The sequence below is a fragment of the Pollachius pollachius genome (assembly GCF_949987615.1).
Source record: "Pollachius pollachius genome assembly, chromosome: 13".
Classification (NCBI taxonomy): domain Eukaryota; kingdom Metazoa; phylum Chordata; class Actinopteri; order Gadiformes; family Gadidae; genus Pollachius; species Pollachius pollachius.
The window spans coordinates 19,474,338-19,492,894 of NC_136946.1; the positions used below are offsets into that span (position 1 = coordinate 19,474,338).

General features: G+C 48.4%; 1 protein-coding gene across 1 annotated transcript; it reads left to right on the forward strand.

The window, feature by feature from the left end:
* Positions 1 to 472: 472 nt before the first annotated feature.
* crtap (cartilage associated protein) lies at positions 473 to 7,103 on the forward strand. The gene is made up of 7 exons (XM_079749002.1): positions 473 to 1,010; positions 1,610 to 1,759; positions 2,631 to 2,802; positions 3,423 to 3,551; positions 4,670 to 4,815; positions 5,689 to 5,772; positions 6,667 to 7,103. Exons 1-7 carry the CDS (start codon positions 549 to 551, stop codon positions 6,709 to 6,711), a joined length of 1,188 nt encoding a protein of 395 aa, XP_079605128.1. The 5' UTR covers positions 473 to 548; the 3' UTR covers positions 6,712 to 7,103.
* The last annotated feature ends 11,454 nt before the right edge of the window (positions 7,104 to 18,557 follow it).

Below are 18,557 nucleotides of genomic sequence, written 5' to 3' on the forward strand. Positions count from 1 at the left end.
GCGGCTCTCTCCACTTCCACGGAATGTTTCTACGTGGCAGCAGGAGGGGGCGGGGCCTCGCTCGCGGCAGGGGTTTAATTAGCGGCCACGGGACCCAGCTCTGTGATGGGAACAAGGTACACCAGTTCTTTATTAGAGATGGGTTCAATGGGGCGCTTCAAATAGGAAAAGTGAATAGGTTATATTGTTCAAATTAGGTTTGAAAAAAATGATTTGCAGACAAAAATAATATCTGTTTATATATATATATATATATATATACTTTTTTTGTTTTGTTTACTTTGTGCAATGTATAAAGTTCAACGTTGTGGTTATTACAAGACTATACCGGTAATGGCACCCAAGGAACTCACTAGAAGGCAGGGAGGAGCAGACCCACTGCCTCCCACCCTCCGGGGCGTTGAACCCCAGTGGCCGGGGGAGGGGACGCTGCGTCCGGATACGCCGTGAAAGTTAAGGCGGTCCTACCGGCCTACGCACGCACACACCAGTTCGGAGACGTAGCCCAGAAGCCCAAGCAGGCTGCGCCGTTATAAAGAAACGTGAAGATGGCCCACTCCACTTCTTCTCAAGTCTTATCAATATTATTGTTTGCCTTCGGCGTCACAGTGGTCTTCTCTCAGTACGAAAAGTACAGTTTCAGGAGTTTCCCCAGACATGAACTCATGCCTCTGGACTCTGCGTATAAGTACGCGTTGGACCAATACACAGGGGAGAAATGGAAGGACAGCGTAGACTATCTGGAGGTGTCTCTCCGCCTGTACCGACTGCTGCGGGACAGCGAGGCGTTCTGCAACCTCAACTGCAGCTCGCTGCGGCTCGACAACGAGGAAAAGTTCGCGGAGTTCCCAGAGCTGCGGGTCTTCGGCAACGTGATGAAGCGGGCGCAGTGCTTGAAGCGCTGCAAACAGGGTCTGCCTGCGTTCAGACAGAGCATGCCCAGTCGCGACACTATCGAGGAGTTCGAGAGAAGGGAGCCCTACAGATATTTGCAGTACGCCTACTTTAAAGTAAGATACAGATAGTTTACATTCCGTTACGAAACAACAACATGTATGAGTCTTAGAATTGCACAGTTACACCCCTCCTCCCATACTGAACTTTTTTTTGATGATGATGATGGAGTGAAGTTGCAGTGATTTCCCCATTGCTGTTAGTGACGTCACGTACATGCCACGGATGCAATGCACGGGGCCCTCTCTCTCATGATCCCATAATGGAAAAGGATATATATCTGCGTCTGCTTCCTTCTCACATTGAGCTGTGGAAATGGTTCTGTTTAAATGTCCAACTCTCTTTGATCGAGGTGTTTATACGTTTATTAATCCATTGAACCTCCAATGGGGGGGGGGGGGGCGTTCAATGTTTTTTTATGTATATACATTCATAATTTTAAAGTTGCACACATATGCATACATTATAATTTTAACATGAACATCAATGTGTAACTTGTCAAATGATACCACTGTCATAAACGTGGTCATCACCGGTGTACAAACGGATATATTTCGACATGTAATCGAGGGGGAAATGCTCAAATGAGTCAGGGTGGTCTTGAGGAGGCTCCGTGTCAGAACGGGTCTCATGGTTGTTGTTCCTTCTCCACCAGTCGGACAACCTGGCAAAGGCGGTGTCGGCAGCCCACACCTTCCTGTTGAAGCACCCTGACGATGAGATGATGCAGAGGAACATGGCCTACTACAAGAGCCTGCCCGGAGCGGAGGACCACCTCAAAGACCTGGAGACCAAGTCCTATGAGGTAGGAGGGACCATCGTGAACACCTTTGACACAGTCAAACTCACACACACACTCGCACACACACACACACACACACACACACACTAAAGGATTTTGTCAAGGTGTTGTGCAGGTGTAACAACATAGAGCATGTGTATGCAGCACTGTACAGTTGTAGGGTTACCCCCCCACACACACACACACAAACACACACACACTCTCACACACACACACACACACACACACACACACGAGAAAGACCAGAGCAAAGTCAAATTGATCACAGGACATTCAGATTGCGTTAACATTATTCACAGTAAGTTCATGTGATTGGTCGGGATGTTTGACCTACCTAAGTCTTGTCCAAAAGTCAATGCAACCATAACTAATTAAATGACAAAATAAATGGAAGAAATTGGGCTGTTGAACATTACTCTTTGTGTACACCGATAGCTTGGTTTAATAGGAATATGGATTAAATATACAGAATGTAGCTAAGGTCAGTCCCAAGTGTGATAGAAGGGTTGGAATTAATGTACACTACCGTTTGGAGGGAGGAGGGATGGTTGCTGGAAATGGGCCTCTGTACACCTGTGTAGATATTCCATTAAAAATCAGACGTTTCAAGCTAGAAGTGTAATTGACCACATTAACAATGTCTAGACTGTTACCTTCATTGAAAAAAACAGTGCTTTACTTTAAAAAATAAGGACATTTCTAACCCAAACTTTTGAACGGTAGTGTACCTGACTACCAAAAACGCGCTACAGATGCAATAACAGCGTTTTAAAGACGACCATCACATAAAACACCTGCATGGAAGCGGGGATATCTTGAGTCTGTGTTGTAACCTCCTCGTCGGCGGTTTGTTTGCTGTGTCTTTGTGCGCCAGGCGCTGTTTGTGCGTGCGGTGAGGGCGTACAATGGAGACAACTTCCGCACGTCGGTGTCGGACATGGAGCTGGCGCTGCGGGACTTCTTCAAGGTGTACGACGAGTGTCTGGCGGCGTCCGAGGGGGCCCGCGAGGTCAAGGACTTCAAGGATTTCTACCCCTCCATCGCCGGTGGGTCCACATGGGCAGCTCACACGTACGCACAAACACACGCACGCACACACACACACACACATACACACGCTCTCGCGCACATACGTACCCAAGCACGTACACGTACACACACAGGACTCCATTGTTCCGAAATTTCACAAGAATAGACTTTCTGGAATCTGCACTCTCCGATGGTAATGAAGAAGCCCACGTCCATGTGGGGGGGCTGAGCTCAATGCATCTCAGGACAGGAGGCATGGGATGGGGAGGGTTAGAGGGTGCAGGTTTGATCTGTAGATGGAAGCCTCAAGCACAGTCAGGTACAGAACATCCACCATTCCTACAAGGTTCCATCGGGTCAGGGTTTCCACAGACTGATCGGTGTAATGCGTGCGCTGTCAGGGTTATACCAGCGATGGATGTGTTTCTTTAAGATGTCGTCATGACCGATGATGTAGATTAAGTGAGCCTCCGTCTCCCTCTCCCTTCCTCATCCTCATCATACAGGTGACTCCACATTTTCACAATGACATCACATATCCCCTTCTCCCAGTTCAGTCGGGCTGTGTGGAAATGCTGTTGACTACGGTTGCATCTTCATCATGTGTGTTCTCCCTGTGTTTGCCTCTCTTCTCCAGATCACTACACAGAAGTCCTGGAGCGCAAGGTCATCTGTGAGAGCGAGCTCACGCCGGTGGTGGGCGGCTTTGTGGTGGAGAAGTTTGTTGCAACTATGTTCCATTACCTGCAGTTTGCTTATTATAAACGTAAGTCCAGCTCATGACAAGCTCAAGGCCTGGTTAGTACCAACTCTAGTCCTGTTATTGACAAGCTCAAGGCCTGGTTAGTACCAACACTAGTCCTGTTATTGACAAGCTCAAGGCCTGGTTAGTACCAACTCTAGTCCTGTTATTGACAAGCTCAAGGCCTGGTTAGTACCAACACTGGTCCTGTTATTGACAAGCTCAAGGCCTGGTTAGTACCAACACTGGTCCTGTTATTGACAAGCTCAAGGCCTGGTTAGTACAAACACTAGTCCTGTTATTAAGAACCTCTAGTTCTGGTTAGGAACAACACTAGTCCTGTTATTAACAAGGCCTGGTTAGTACCAACACTAGTCCTGTTATTGACAAACTCAAGGCCTGGTTAGTACCAACACTAGTCCTGTTATTGACAAGCTCAAGGCCTGGTAAGTACAAACACTAGTCCTGTTATTAAGAACCTCTAGTTCTGGTTAGGAACAACACTAGTCCTGTTATTAACAAGGCCTGGTTAGTACCAACTCTAGTCCTGTTATTGACAAGCTCAAGGCCTGGTTAGTACCAACACTAGTCCTGTTATTGACAAGCTCAAGGCCTGGTTAGTGCCAACTAGTCCTGTTATTAACAAGGTCTGGTTAGTACTAACACTAGTCCTGCTATTGACAAGCTCAAGGCCTGGTTATTGCCAACTAGTCCTGTTATTAACAAGGTCTGGTTAGTACTAACACTAGTCCTGCTATTGACAAGCTCAAGGCCTGGTTAGTGCCAACACTAGTCATGTTAATAACAAGGTCTGGTAAGTTCCAACACTAGTCCTGCTCATTACAAGCTCAAGCCCTGGTAGTACCAACACAAGTCACTAACCATTGTCCTCAGCCTTGCTCTCCTAAAGCACCAGAAGATATTTTTGGTATACAAAAGGATGATGGCAGTTGTGTCTTTTAGAAAGGTTGGGGGTTGAAGCCCAATGTCCGCAGTCTAGCTATAGGCCTCCCTGAGCCAGAAGCCCTGACTCCTGCCTGCTCCTTTTTCACCTTTGTCAGTTGCCGTCCTCAGTAGCTCGTCCAAATCTTTGTGTTAATATTTTTCTTGGCTCATTCCTGGCTTATTAACCTTGTCCCCAGTGAACGATATGAAGAACGCGGCGCCGTGCGTGGCCAGCTACATGCTGTTTGACCCCAACGACGAGGTCATGAAGAACAACGTGGCCTACTACAAGTTCCATAAGGACAAGTGGGGACTCACGGACGAGGACTTCCTCCCAAGAGTGGTGAGCCAACCCATCCAGGGTCTCACGCACACACACACACACACACACACACACACACACACACACACATACACACACACTCTGTAACGGCACCACCACATGGTCGGAGATGGTACCAAATAACACATAGGCCGAAGACAATGGGCTGCGTTGGAAACAATGAATTTATTTAATCATTGCTTTAGACACATGGTGGGATGGTTATTAAATCAACGAAAGGAAATTTTTCCAGAAGGGAAACCCTAACTAAACCTAACTCTGGGGGAACAAACTATCTTCCTCTCGACCAGAAATAAAAGGTAGGTCAGTCTGCCGGTTCCTCTAACTACGCTGCTCTAACCTGAACTAATAACGTGAAAACAACCTTGCCAACCACCAACGCATAAATGATAGTAATAGCAAGAATATTCCCAAATGGGAAATTGGTGCTTAACAGCAACTTGCAGTATATATCAATAAACTCTACACATAAGACGCAAAGTCGGCGCGGCGTGGAGGAGAATCAGGAGCGGAGAAGAGTGCAGCTGCGCAAATACAATATCTGCCCCTATAATGACGTAACACACACACACACACACACACACACACACACACACACACACACACACACACACACACACACACACACACACACACACAACAAACACATACAAACATGCAGAGATTAATTAACATCAATAATGTTTTCAGTTAATAATCACAAGCTTCATCCCCATGTGTGTCTTGGCGGGCGTGTATGTGTGTGTGTCTCTGTGTGTTTGTGTCGTGGTGTGTGTGTGTGTGTGTATGTATGTGTATGTGTGTCGGTCTTGTGTATTTGTCTCATGTGTGTATGTGTGTGTGTGTGTGTGTCTGTGTGTGTGTGTGTTCCAGGAGGCCCTGCGTTACTTCAACCAGACCACCCTGCAGCTCCAGATGCTGGAGTTCTCCAGGCTCCACCTGAAGAGCGACGATGAGGTGCGTGGGAGAGTGGACCTGTCGTGTTTGTTTGCGCCAGTCTGAACCGGAACACATGAGTGAACCAGAAGGGACCGAATCGGACCTGCGTGCAGACAGCCAACCAGCCTGGATGAAACGCTCCAACCATGCCCGCTACGGGCATGGTTGGAGCGTTTCATTCAGTCTGGTTCAGTGAGTGAAGCGGCCAGCTCCGGACCTCGGTCATTTCTTTAGTCAGTCTTGAGTCATTTCTACTGGAAACCTAATACAACTGTATACATAAAAAAGCGATTGAGAACTTTGTGCATGCTTAATTCAGTTTGGACTTGTTACTCTGTGTCCGCCGTGTTCAAAATCACCCCTACCTACATACAAGTGGGATGTTGCAACAATGCAGCCAAATTATTATTTTATCTTTATTAGTGGAGACTTAAACATGCTGACTGGTAATGCACCATTTTGTAAACAGTTTCAAAACTTGTAAGATTCATTACATGTATCAACTCGAAGGAACCCAACCTGCGAATGGAGTCAGTCCACCCATCCCTCCTGCATATGCTGGAGCAAGCAAGACATGAGCTCGCAGATTTGTCTTTTTACCCGGATATTGACACCCTGCAGTGGCCTAGATTTTAGCATGTTATCCTGTAATGTCCTACAAAGCCACCAGGTGGCAGTGTGAGATTGATCCTACTAGTAACTTGATGCACACAAACCCAGCAGTGACTACCTACGTAAGAGAAGCAATAGGGTTAAGCCTCTTTTGATTGTTACAAAAATTCTCGGGGCAGGGAATCATGGAGCTTCAATTTAGATGGAGGAAATATGTTGTTTTGCACATTTTTGATTTTTTTTAAACTTATTCTTGTCTCTGTCTCTCGACCTCTGTTTGTATATTGTGTGTTTCCACAGGGGGAGGTTATGGAATTCATAGATGAGTTCCTAGACGAGGAATAACCAGCACTAGTTGAACACTGAGAACCAACAGAGAAGAGGAACATACCAAGACCAACAGTAACAACTTTTCCGCTCCCCGGCTCCTATTGTCGCTGGTATTTATTGGATGGCTTGGGAGAGAACCTGGTTGGACAATGCAGAAATTTCTTTGGGTGGGGGGGACATAATATTTATACATTCTAATGTTGTGTACTAAGTAAGCATTGCAGTGATGTTTGCCTATAGTACCAATGATGATGATGATGATGATGATGATGATGATGATGATGATGTTTTCCCTATCTGTTCTGTTTTGTAGCCCACTGTGAAAGCTATATATATTATTTTGTTTACAAATTTGTCAATTGTCCTTAGAAATATGACTCATTTAGGCATTTTTAAAATAAAATCAGGTTTCGAAACAAACGTTTGAAATTTTCTCTCGATGTTGTTTATTCCACCTTTGGGTTTCCTGTTCTGTGACTTGTGTCAAAATGGAAGTACCAAACAATATTGGAGAGAGGGAGAGCGAGGCGAGCCCGTTTAAACCAACATGGCGGTGGTCTCAGCGGGCCCAGTTCAGCGGTTCCCTCCGGACCGGGGGCTCAGGGTCCAGGCTCAGCGAGGCCGCCCGGCCAGGGAATGGAGCACACCGTCTTAATAATGTTTGAACATCGTGTCTCTGTGCAGTTTGTCTCACAGCCATGTCAAAAAAGATAGACCACAGGAGGACATTCAGTTTGTCTCGATCAATCTCCCCCTCCCTCTTTTTCTCCCTCTCTAGATTGTTCTGTCTTCTCTGGCCCGCCCTCACCCTCTCTTCCCTGTTCCCTGTTCCCAGCAGCGGCCTGCTCTCTTTGAAAAGTGAACAACTATCATTGTTCATATGAGAAGAGAGGGCAGAGGTCAGGGGTCAAACTAACCACATTTACAGAGCAAGCTCTGTTCTAAGACTGCCCTAGACATTTATCATGGAGAGATGATCTGTACAGGTCTGATGATGTCACACGAGCAACCACAGGCGACAGGTTGAGTCGTTTATTGAAACCTACAGCGGGAAAACATACATAGACAAAACTGGACAACTGTATCCTTATCTAACCGCCCCGTGACTTGAGGAGCATATTATTAATAAAACGATCAAAACAACACATAAACAACATATTTTCTAACAGTTTCTTTATTGTTTGGGTTATGCATGGCAGCATGGCAAAGCTGACAGTGGGCAGCTGCTAACTTTGTGTTCAATTCAAATAATAAAAGACAATAAGTCAGATGACTTCAGAAAAGGTATAGTTGACCCTGTGTGAGACCTGACCTGAGCCTGTCCTGGGCTGTGAGGAGCATCTGTTAGGTCTGAGACCAGTTATGTAGGCTTTATGTGCAGCAGTTTACTCATGTCAACATGTATTTACAGAAACACACACTCACCACAGAAGGAATTTGTTTGTTGTTTGCTTCAGCTATTGTCCTAAAGAATTGAGGACATTTATTTATTTTTAATTTTGTAAAAACACTACTGTGCAGACACAAACACACACCATCTCTCTCGCTCTCAAACACACATACAAACACATATTTTTTGGAAACAATGCACATAAAACTATGATAAGGGGAAGAACAAAATTATTGGGTTCCTTTTGAATATTCTAAAAATGTCAGTTCTTTGTGTACAGTATTAGAAATATATCCAAATGTTAATACTACCACAATTGCTGTCCTGTGATGTCTGTTATTAGAAGTATACCTTAATAAGGATCCTTTTTTCATATTTAATAACACAACACTATGATGAAAAATAACACAGTATCACAAAAAAAAACAGAATGAGTATCAGATAATGTAAACTAAATCATTCCCAGTGCTCTGGTTATTCAAAGTAAATTTGCATAAAGATAGAATAATAATAATTCACCTTCAAAATAGTTTGATCGCTGTCATGTTTTGGCAACTTACATAATATTGGTTGTCATGGCAGCACTAGGCTGTTTGATCTTGGGTTCTGAATTCTATGTGGCATCCCTCATCCAGACTCTGGACTCTCACCGGGACCTTCAAACATGACACACCAATGACCAGAGAATCACACCAACGTGACACACACACACACACACACACACACACACACACACACACACACACACACACACACACACAAACTAACAGACACACACTCACACGCATGCGAACACACACATGAATACATGAAGCGCGAACACACACACACACATGCGAACACGCACACACGGGCACGCATTCACACATACATACACACACACACACACACACACACACACACACACACACGCACACATAATCAGACAGGGTGTGATCTTCTTCTAGATGTCATCTAAGAAAGAAAAAATGGCCCGTTGCACATCCCTACTATGGGCCTTATTCACCTAGTGGCCATATTGGTTCAGAAAGCCAACTTGGGAGGAGGAGGGGGGGAGACGACGACTGAATGTGGAGGCATTCAGTTGCACCACTCAGCTACCATATGGAACCAATCAAACCAAGAGAGCTGCTCGGTGAAGAAGGCCCGTTTGGGACTGGGTGTCGAGGGCCTCTCTCGGCCCTCCGCTCTGACCAGAAAAAGGCTTGTTCATACAGGTTCATTCAGTGCTGTCTCTGGCAGAAGTCTGAACCTCAACATTCTCATAATAAAGGAATAAAGTGGATTTCTTTTCTCGCAACAACACAAACAGTAACTAAAAACATAAAACAAAAATCAACGCATCAAAACTAAACGATTGAATGCTCCTTTCAGGGAGCAGGTATTAATATTGGCATAAAAAAACAAACTCCTATGACATGAACTTAAAATATCTTCACCACAATGTCTGAGGCCTTTCTCCAAGCGCATATTTCAGACAGAAATGATCTTGTGTTTTCCCCTACAATCATCTCACTCCTAAACTACCCTGCTAACCCTACTCTTATCCCCACCCACCCAGCTCTATTATAAACCCTTTTGTCTATACATCATCTACAATGCAAGTTCTTAGTTGTGTGAGATGCTATGGACATCCCTACACAGTGAGGAGGCCCTAAATACAACCATAAATACCTATACCTAAATACCCATAGATACCTATCTTAATACGTCAGATCAACCATCATCTGATTGGCCGGACTCTAATGCTCCGCTCCATCACCAGCTCCACAGTGTCCGTCCCTCTCCCCCTCCCCCCGCTTGTTCATTTGGCTACACCTTCTGCTGCATCTCGATCTGCTGCTCCGGATTGCACTGGCTGTGGTCCTTGCCGTTCAACTGGTACATGGAGTTCTTCTGCTGCCGCCGGCGGTACAGCCACGCCCCCATGACGGCTACCATGGCGACCGCACAGATCGCCACGATGACGGCAGCCACGATGGGACCCCGGCTGGACGAGGTGGGCGGAGGAGGGGGAGGGCAGTCCTCCCCGGTGCACACGGCCTCCCCCATCTCCCCCTCCACCGGGGCCCTTTCCCCGCCCTCCCCCTCCAGCGACACCTTGCCATCCGTGTCCTCGCCGCCCTCCGTGAGGCCTGGGCGGGGTTTCGGGAACGGGTGATCCGAGGGGTGTTCTGCGTCCAAGGCGAGGGCGGGGTCCTCGGTGTGGTCCGGGTATGAGATGGAGTCCTGGGACTGGTGGCCGCCGGGGGGTGGGGTGGGCTGGCGGGGACGGGGGCCGGGCCAGGCGTCTCCCCCCCGGTCCTGCTCTGGCTCGGGTCCGTTGGAGGGGAACTCCAGGAGGGGGTCCGCCTCTCTGGACTCGTCTGTCGCTCCGCCGCCGACCACTACGATCGGTTCATCCTCCTTCTCTCGGGACAGCTCTGCCTCCTCTGTGGAGCCGCCCTTCTCGGCCTCTTCGGGTCCAACGGGGTAGCCGTCCAGCCAGTTCTTGTCCGTGGTGGTTGTCGGCTTTCTTCCTGCCGCTTCCTGGGTTGTGGGTTCCTCTGTGGCTAGAGGGAAGTCCACCTGAGGATGCCTATCGATTTCATCATCCTCATCATCGTCGTGGTCTACGTCATGGTCCTCGTGGATGTCGTGGGCATCGTGCTCATCTTCGTTATCAGTCTCAGCAGTCTCATCCTTAGTGTGGTCATGGTCATGGTGGCGATCGTGATCGGTGTCACTGTCGTTGTTGTCCTCATTGTGTTCGCTCGTTTCGCTTTCCAAATCTTCCTCAGATTCCTCAGGGTGCTCATCGCGCTCATCGTGCTCTTCAGGCTCTTCGTGCTCTTCGTGCTCATCGTGCTCATCGTGGTCTTCGTGCTCATGGTGGTCTTCAGGCTCTTCATGCTCATCGTATTCCTCGTGGTCATCGTGCTCATGGTGGTCTTCGTGCTCATGGTGGTCTTCAGGCTCTTCAAGCTCATGGTGGTCTTTGTGCTCATCGTGGTCATGGGGGTCTTCGGGCTCTTTGTGGGATTCGGGCTCATGGAGGTCATCCCTCTCCCGGTCTTCATCGCCGCCGTCCTCCTCAACAACATCATGGTCTCTATCAGTGTCTTCTCTATCGCCGCCACGGAGGACGTGGGCGTGTTGGTCGTCCTCGTGTTCACCCATGTCGTAGTGGTCCCTGGGATCGACGTCGTCGTCGTAGCGACTGTACCGGTCCACGTTGTCGCGCTGGCCCGGATTGTAATGCTTCACGCGTTGATCCAGAAGGTCCTCATCCTGGGCCTCCTCCTGACGACTGTTGTCATGGACATCATGATCTGCTCCATCGTCGCGGTCCTCATGGCCGTCGTGGTCGTCGTGGTCGCTATGGCGACTGTCGTCATGATCCTCCTGTTGGCGGCTGTCTTCACGGTCGTCCTGATGGTTGTGGTGGTCGTCATGGTCGCCGTCCTCATCGTGGTGATCGTCAGCATCTGCATCAGGATGACCCTCCTTGCTCTCTTCTGATTGGTCTGCGTCAGCCGCTGGGGTCTGTGTGCCGGGGTCTTCCGGGGCAGGATAGCCCTCCTCGTGGAAGGCCTCCGACGGGAACCAGAACATGTGCTTCTGGGAGAGCTCGGAGACAGGCGCGGTCGTGGCCTGCGATGCCGCGTCCGACCCCACCCGCACCACGAGGTCCTGCTCCGGCTCCAGAGGAACACCGCCCTTCACGCCCCTGGGCTCGGGGTCCTCTCCCACCCGGACACCTCGAGCGGAGCCCTGCGACACTCCGCCGGCCACGCCCTCCGCCTCGTGGAGGGAGCGTTCCTCCCCTCCCCACGCCTCCTCTCCCTGCTGGTCCCGCCGCTGCTGCCCTCCTCGTCCCGCCGTGAAGGGGGTGGGATCCTGCTGCTGCTGGAACACCGCCGGGTGCACCTCCTCCGAGACCTGGGGGTCCTCCCTCTCTGCCGGGACCTCCCCAGGGTCACTGCGGTGGTCCAGCGCACCGTAGCCTTCGGGGAACCTGTCTTCGTAGTCGACGTGCGTTTCACTTTCATCTGTGGAATAAACGAAATTAGACATTTGTGATACTACGCTGTTCAGTGTTTTGTTATTCAGCCGATGCACGGTTTCAGGCATTCGGCTCAAGGATGTCTACAGCTAAAGGTCTACATGTCTGCCGACATTGGGGTTGAGCCCATAACCTTTCGGCCCTGATTCAAACACCCTCCCCATTCGTATCCTACATAATAATGATGCTTAGAACAATGAAAACCTTATTTGCTTTAATACTGGTTTAACACAAGTCTCGTTTTTTTCATACGCTCTTTCTCCCTCAAGTTGTCAGTTTGGCCAGCGAGGGCTAGACATTCTGCCTGCACATATGGCCCTCGGCCCTGCCTGTACTCAAAGGGACCCAGCCACGCCGTGGCATCTCGCACTCAAGTGCAATGGCCGCCTTTTCTCTCTCATCCCAGCCCTCACAATTGGCACTCTGTTTCCCCAGAAGCTACAAATCAAACACAAGTCCCTGAAAACACTAGAAGCAGACGGGCCAATAGACCAAGCGATCGCTGACCTCACTGCCTTTCCGCCGCTCGGGGCAAACCACTGAAACGTTTAAATACCTCTGGACAACCTCTTCCCTGTCTTATTGTCGTGTTCCTCTCTGGCTACCATCGCCCCTCCTCACCTCTGAGACACATCTGCACCAGGCCGTACCACTCTCCGCAGCTGTCGCACAGCAGGCTGAAGGCCGTGTTCCCGCTCGGCATCCGATAGCCGGGGGCGCACACGTACAGCAGCTCGTCCCCCAGCTCGAACCCCGCCTGGCCCTGGAGCCGGGTGCTGGGGAAGGAGGGGGGGTCTCCACACGGCACACCTGGCCCAGAGAACAGGCGGGTTAATGAACACATCCCAGAGTCAGAGTCTGGTGTCTTTTCTAGAGGGTTGATAAGCAAATTTCTGTGGTTTACCTCTCGCCATTCTTCCACTAATGTATGAAAAACCCTAAATGCTCATTATAGCGAGCTTATACTGTACATCTTCAAATATACTCAATTAAATGGCTAAACAGTTGTTTGTTTTTTCAACATGCATAAAAGGAATCTCCAAATTGGACTCAACAACCTTCTCAGACCCATGTTTCCCTGACTCAGAGACCCCGTCTACCCCCACAACATGAGCCTTGACCCACTAACCCACTCTATCCCCAGCACCAGGCTGTGTCTTTGCTCTGTGTAGGGCAGTGTTCAGGGGCCTGCGGCTCCTGTCCTCGCAGTGGGAGAGGGCCCATTCCGGGGCTGTGGTCGACACACTGGGCCCAGTGTTGAGGAGGGCTGGGGAGCCCAATATCAGCCCCATCCAAAAACAACTCCAGGCCCGTCCCCTCTCGAGGATAAACCCACGCTCAAGAGACGAGGGGTGTGTTCATGTGTGCGTGTGTGTGAGTGTGTGAGTGAAGCTGTAACGCTCAGCTTCGGCTTACATTAATGGAGGGATTCTATCAACACATACAGAGAACAACAAGCAAATTGGATTGGTCATGCCCTAAAACACCCTCTCTCTTGCTCTCTCTCTCTAACGTACACCCACACACTTTCTTTCTCTCTTTCTCTGCCCCCTTCTGTTTCTCTCACGCTCATGAATGTGCATTTGCACATGGGTGTGTGTTTGTGTGTGCGTCCATGTTTGTGATTGTGTGTTTGTGTGTGTGTGTGTGTGTGTGTGTGTGCGTGTGTGTGTGTGTGTGTGTGTGTGTGTGTGTGTGTGTGTGCATGTGTGTGTGCGTGTGTGTGTGTGTGTGTGTGTGTGTGTGTGCACGTGCACTGACCTGTGTCTTTGATACAGAAGGCGTTGAGCTGGGCCGTGTGGTCGGTGAAGTTCTCGGTCCTCACCTCCATGGCCGTCAGGGAGCTGCCAGCGTTCCTACAGTCTGTTGTCCTGGAGAGAGACAGTCAGACAGACAGACAGACAGACAGACAGACCGTCAGTCAGACAGTCAGACTGACAGAAAGACACACTTATAAGGTATAAGTTGTTGTTAAAAGACAACTATGTATAGTATATGTAACAATGTACAAACATTATATATAACGGTATAAAAAACGGATAAACACATAATACTGGACGTTTTAAAAATAATCGCATTCACTAACATACACACACAAACACACAGCATGCACACGCACACACACACACACACACACACACACACACACACACACACACACACACACACACACACACACTAGCTGCCTATTTTTAAACCCCCACAAGAATTGTGACTCCTATGGATATAAATACATGGCAGTGCAGGCAATTAAGAGTGCAAACTAAGCAGTTGTAGTCCTTGTACTCTGTGTGATTTATACTAATACGGGAACACAGTCATGTTTTAGTGATGATGATGATGATGATGATGATGTTTGCGGAGTGTGTGGATGACGGCTGGTTTAAGCAGCCTCACCTGGCCTGAGTCAGAATGATTGGACTCTGGTGCTGGGTGAGGCTGCACACCTGTTGAACAATCAGGCAGTGCACGGGTTAAACCAGCCATCACCACACACACTCAGGAGGGCCCCTGCGTGTCACGCCTCCTGCTCTGTCTGTGATATTTAACCTTGGCCAGCAACGGGTTCCCACTTCCCCACCCTGTGTCCTTGGTTTGTAGCACCACAGCCAGGCCACCTCGTGGTGTGGAGTGATGAAGTGGAATCAGCTATATATATAGAAATCTTATTATAACAGATCATTTATTGAGATCTAGTAATGCAACTGTCCACAGTGAGTACTAAGTTTTCCAACTATTTATAGAGGATCTTCATTTCTGTCTTCACCTGTTATTAACCAGGTACTAGGCCCTTATCAGTAAACATTACACTTTCTAAGCCAATCAATATTCAGACAGCAGGCCAAACTAAACCAAGCTGATAAGACGACAGGAATTGATCTTGGTCCTTAGTGTTATCCCACATCAATGTTATAATAAACCTTCAGTGTTTGACAAGACAATGATTGCGTGCAGGTTTAGTAAGACGGTATAAACCAGGGCTTAGTGTGTATACGTGAGCACGCATTGATGAGTGACTATCAGCATTCAGGAAGACTGCAGAGGGGTAGAGGAGGGCACAGCACATCAGATATCAGGGTGGAGGAAGAGAAATGCATCCTCATGGTGTATGATACAGTGTCATGTTGTATTACTGTAACATTTGCTCTGTGTGAGTGTGTGTAGGTGGGTGAGAGTGTGTGTCTGTATGTGTGTGTGTGTGTGTGTGTGTGTGTGTGTGTGTGTGTGTGTGTGTGTGCCTACACGTGTCCATGCGAATCGGGACAGAGCGAGTATTACGCTACATGCCAGCAAATCCCTGATGTCACAGTTCATTAAAGCTCCACAGTCACGCTCTGATCCACAGTGAACGTTCACACGCTGGTGTAAAGATGATGCACAACAACATGACAACTGGGCCTTGCCACCCAGCACCAACGCACACAGACACACCCAGGCACACACACATACAAAACCACCGGCAGGGAGAGAGACAGAGAGAGTATGAAAAGAGAGAGAGCAAGGGAACCTTTCAAACGCAACCATTTTACAAACCTTATAAAGGTGAACCCCATACAGTTGCAGCACTGTGCATGTGTGTGTGTCTGCATCTGTGTGTGTCTGTTGGTGTGCATGTGGGTGCACGACTGCGTGTGTATGTGTGCGCATGTGCGTGTGTGTGTGTGTGAATAGGCAGGTGAGGAGGCAGAGTTGTATGAGGTAATGTGACAGTAGCAGAGGAAGCTGTGGCCTACACTCTGCATCGTGCTGATCTCGAGGTTCCTAAAGCTAAGGCAACCTGGGCTCAGACAGCGAAGGGCAGAGGAAATACACGACGGTGAGGTGGTAAAAGGGTGTGAACGCCGAGGTCCATCCCGCCAGGCAGGGGGGAGAATAAAAAAGAAGAAGAAGAAGGGAAACATCTGTGGTGAATTGATGTGTTTTTAGGGTTCGCCATTTCCACGTGTCGTAACCGGGCCGACGCCAGAGCTTTTCACTCTGGAAAATACTTGTCACTTTCAGTATTACGTTCTCGCATGTGAAATCGAGAAGTGTTCTTGGTAAACAACTATGTGGAACCTGGGACTGACTTTGGTGGAGACAAACATTTGCACAACGTAGAAACAAAGTTTAGGCTGAGACTGACTATCGCAGGGAAATCACTGTTTCCCCTTATCCTTCTCTGTCCATCTTTATTTCTGTCTCACCCTCAGTCTCTCTCACTCTCTCTCTCAGTCTCTCTCTCTCTCCTCTCTCTCCCTCTAAGGAGGTGTGTGGCATGTTACCGTGGAGATGGAAGGTGTAAATGGAGTCAGTTTCTGACATGACACCCTGACTCAGAATTCTCTCCTTTGCCAAAGAGGAACAGAGGGTGGCTTTCAATATCTCTCTTCCACTCTCTCTCTTCCTCTCTCTGTCCCTCTCTGCTCTCTCTCTCTCTCTCTCTCTCTTCCTCTCTCTGTCCCTCTCTGCTCTCTCTCTCTCTCTCTCTTCCTCTCTCTGTCCCTCTCTGCTCTCTCTCTCTCTTCCTCTCTCTGTCCCTCTCTGCTCTCTCTCTCTCTCTCTTCCTCTCTCCATCCCTCTCTGCTCTCTCTCTCTTCCTCTCTCCCTCCCTCACTGCTCTTTCTTTTATTGAAGTTCCGTCTCTAAATCCTTCAATATCTCTCCGACATCTTTCATGTGTCTTCCCCCGTCTCGCCAGCCATTGTGAACACACGCAACACACACACAGTCAGACACACAAACACACGTACACACAAACACACACACCAAAACGTACACAGAAACACACACACACACACACACACACACACACACACAGAAACACACACACAGTTACACGCACACAGGCACACAAATGAACGTGGACAAGGACACACATGAAGGGCCGGCTCCTCACCCCACGGTGCCGTCGTGGAGCCACCCCCGGGTGCAGGCGGAGAAGGAGCACTCCAGAACGGCCCGGCGGAGCTCCGCCCCCGAGGCCAGGCGGGCGTTCTGCAGGGCACAGGCCCGCTCAGCCCCCCGCAGGCCCCGCAGCGAGGCGGACCCCCTCAGGTCCAGGGTGAACACACGACCTGCAGGGGGAACCAGGATCCACGCTCAGGGTACCACCCACTGTGTCTGTCCGTCTGTCAGTCGGTCACTCTCTCTGACCATTGAGCTCTGTCTCTCTCTGACCATTGAGCTCTGACTCCATTTCTGTCTCTGCCTTGTTTGTTTTGTCCATCTGTCTCTCTGTCTGGCTGTCTGTCTCTCCTTCAGGCTGTCTGTCACTCCGTCTACTCGTCCAGAGGACTGGGAGCAGTTCATGTTATGACGTCTGATCCTTCAGGCACTTGATATAGTTCGTCAATTTGTACTTTTAAATGCTTGGAAAAAGCAGCATATAACTTCATGTAAAAGAATTCAGGTATATTGAGTGAATGTAACATTATTGTTATTTCTAAAGTTTCAAATGTTAATATATTTCTCAGCAATCCTTGCATTTTCTCATTTTCTCTATACCACCCTCAACAGCAGTGTGCTGAAATTAGACGAGTTTTAACCTATTTATTAGACTGCATCCATTTTAATATAATTGGGCTTGTATTAGTTTGACCATACTTTTTTCTTGAGTTTATGCAGTGCAGATTATTCCCTCATGCCTCTCTCACAATATTTACTGGATAAATATTAACTGCGACCAGAAAAAGTCAGCACGGCGGCTAAAAGAGAAACGCTTATATGCCTAAAAAACACCGACAATACAACCGTTATATACAGCAAATCAATAATCATTATTGAGGATGTAAACGAACAGGACTATAAAGAGACACAGAAACCAGAAAAGTGTTCTTAGATGTTACATTTCAACATTACAACATTTGGGCGACGCTGAGCAGAATGCGCGCCGAGCTTTACGCGCTCCGCTCCTGGTGCCAAATACTTTACTTGAAGATAGCTAACACATTTTAAGTAAAATATATACAAAAGATACTCACCGTCTGCATTATTAACAGATGCGAATAAAAGACATGCCATGCATCCAACAAGGAATGACAAAACAATGTCATGGATATTATATCGGTCCAACATTTTTTGCGCGTTTTCTTTTCTTTTTCCAAATATACGTTTCTGTTCGATATGATTTTTGTTAAACCGGTTGCGGACCGTAAACGACGCTCCTGTTAGGTCTGTCCTGGTCTGGAAGGTAGAACGGTGGGCTGCACTTGTTGACAGGAGAGGTAAACCGGAAAGAGCCGGTTGGTGCGGCTGGGACCGAGGCGCGGTTTATCTCCCCAAATAGTGCCTTCGCGAGCAGATGAAGCATTGGCGCGAAAACTAACGTCCACCCGTCAGTAAATGCGTCACGGCCGCGATTCCTGAGGGTGAACGAAGGCGTGAGCTATGCAGCACCGACGGCTAGACTGAGCTTTTACGCAAAGAGGAAAAAAATTAAACTGG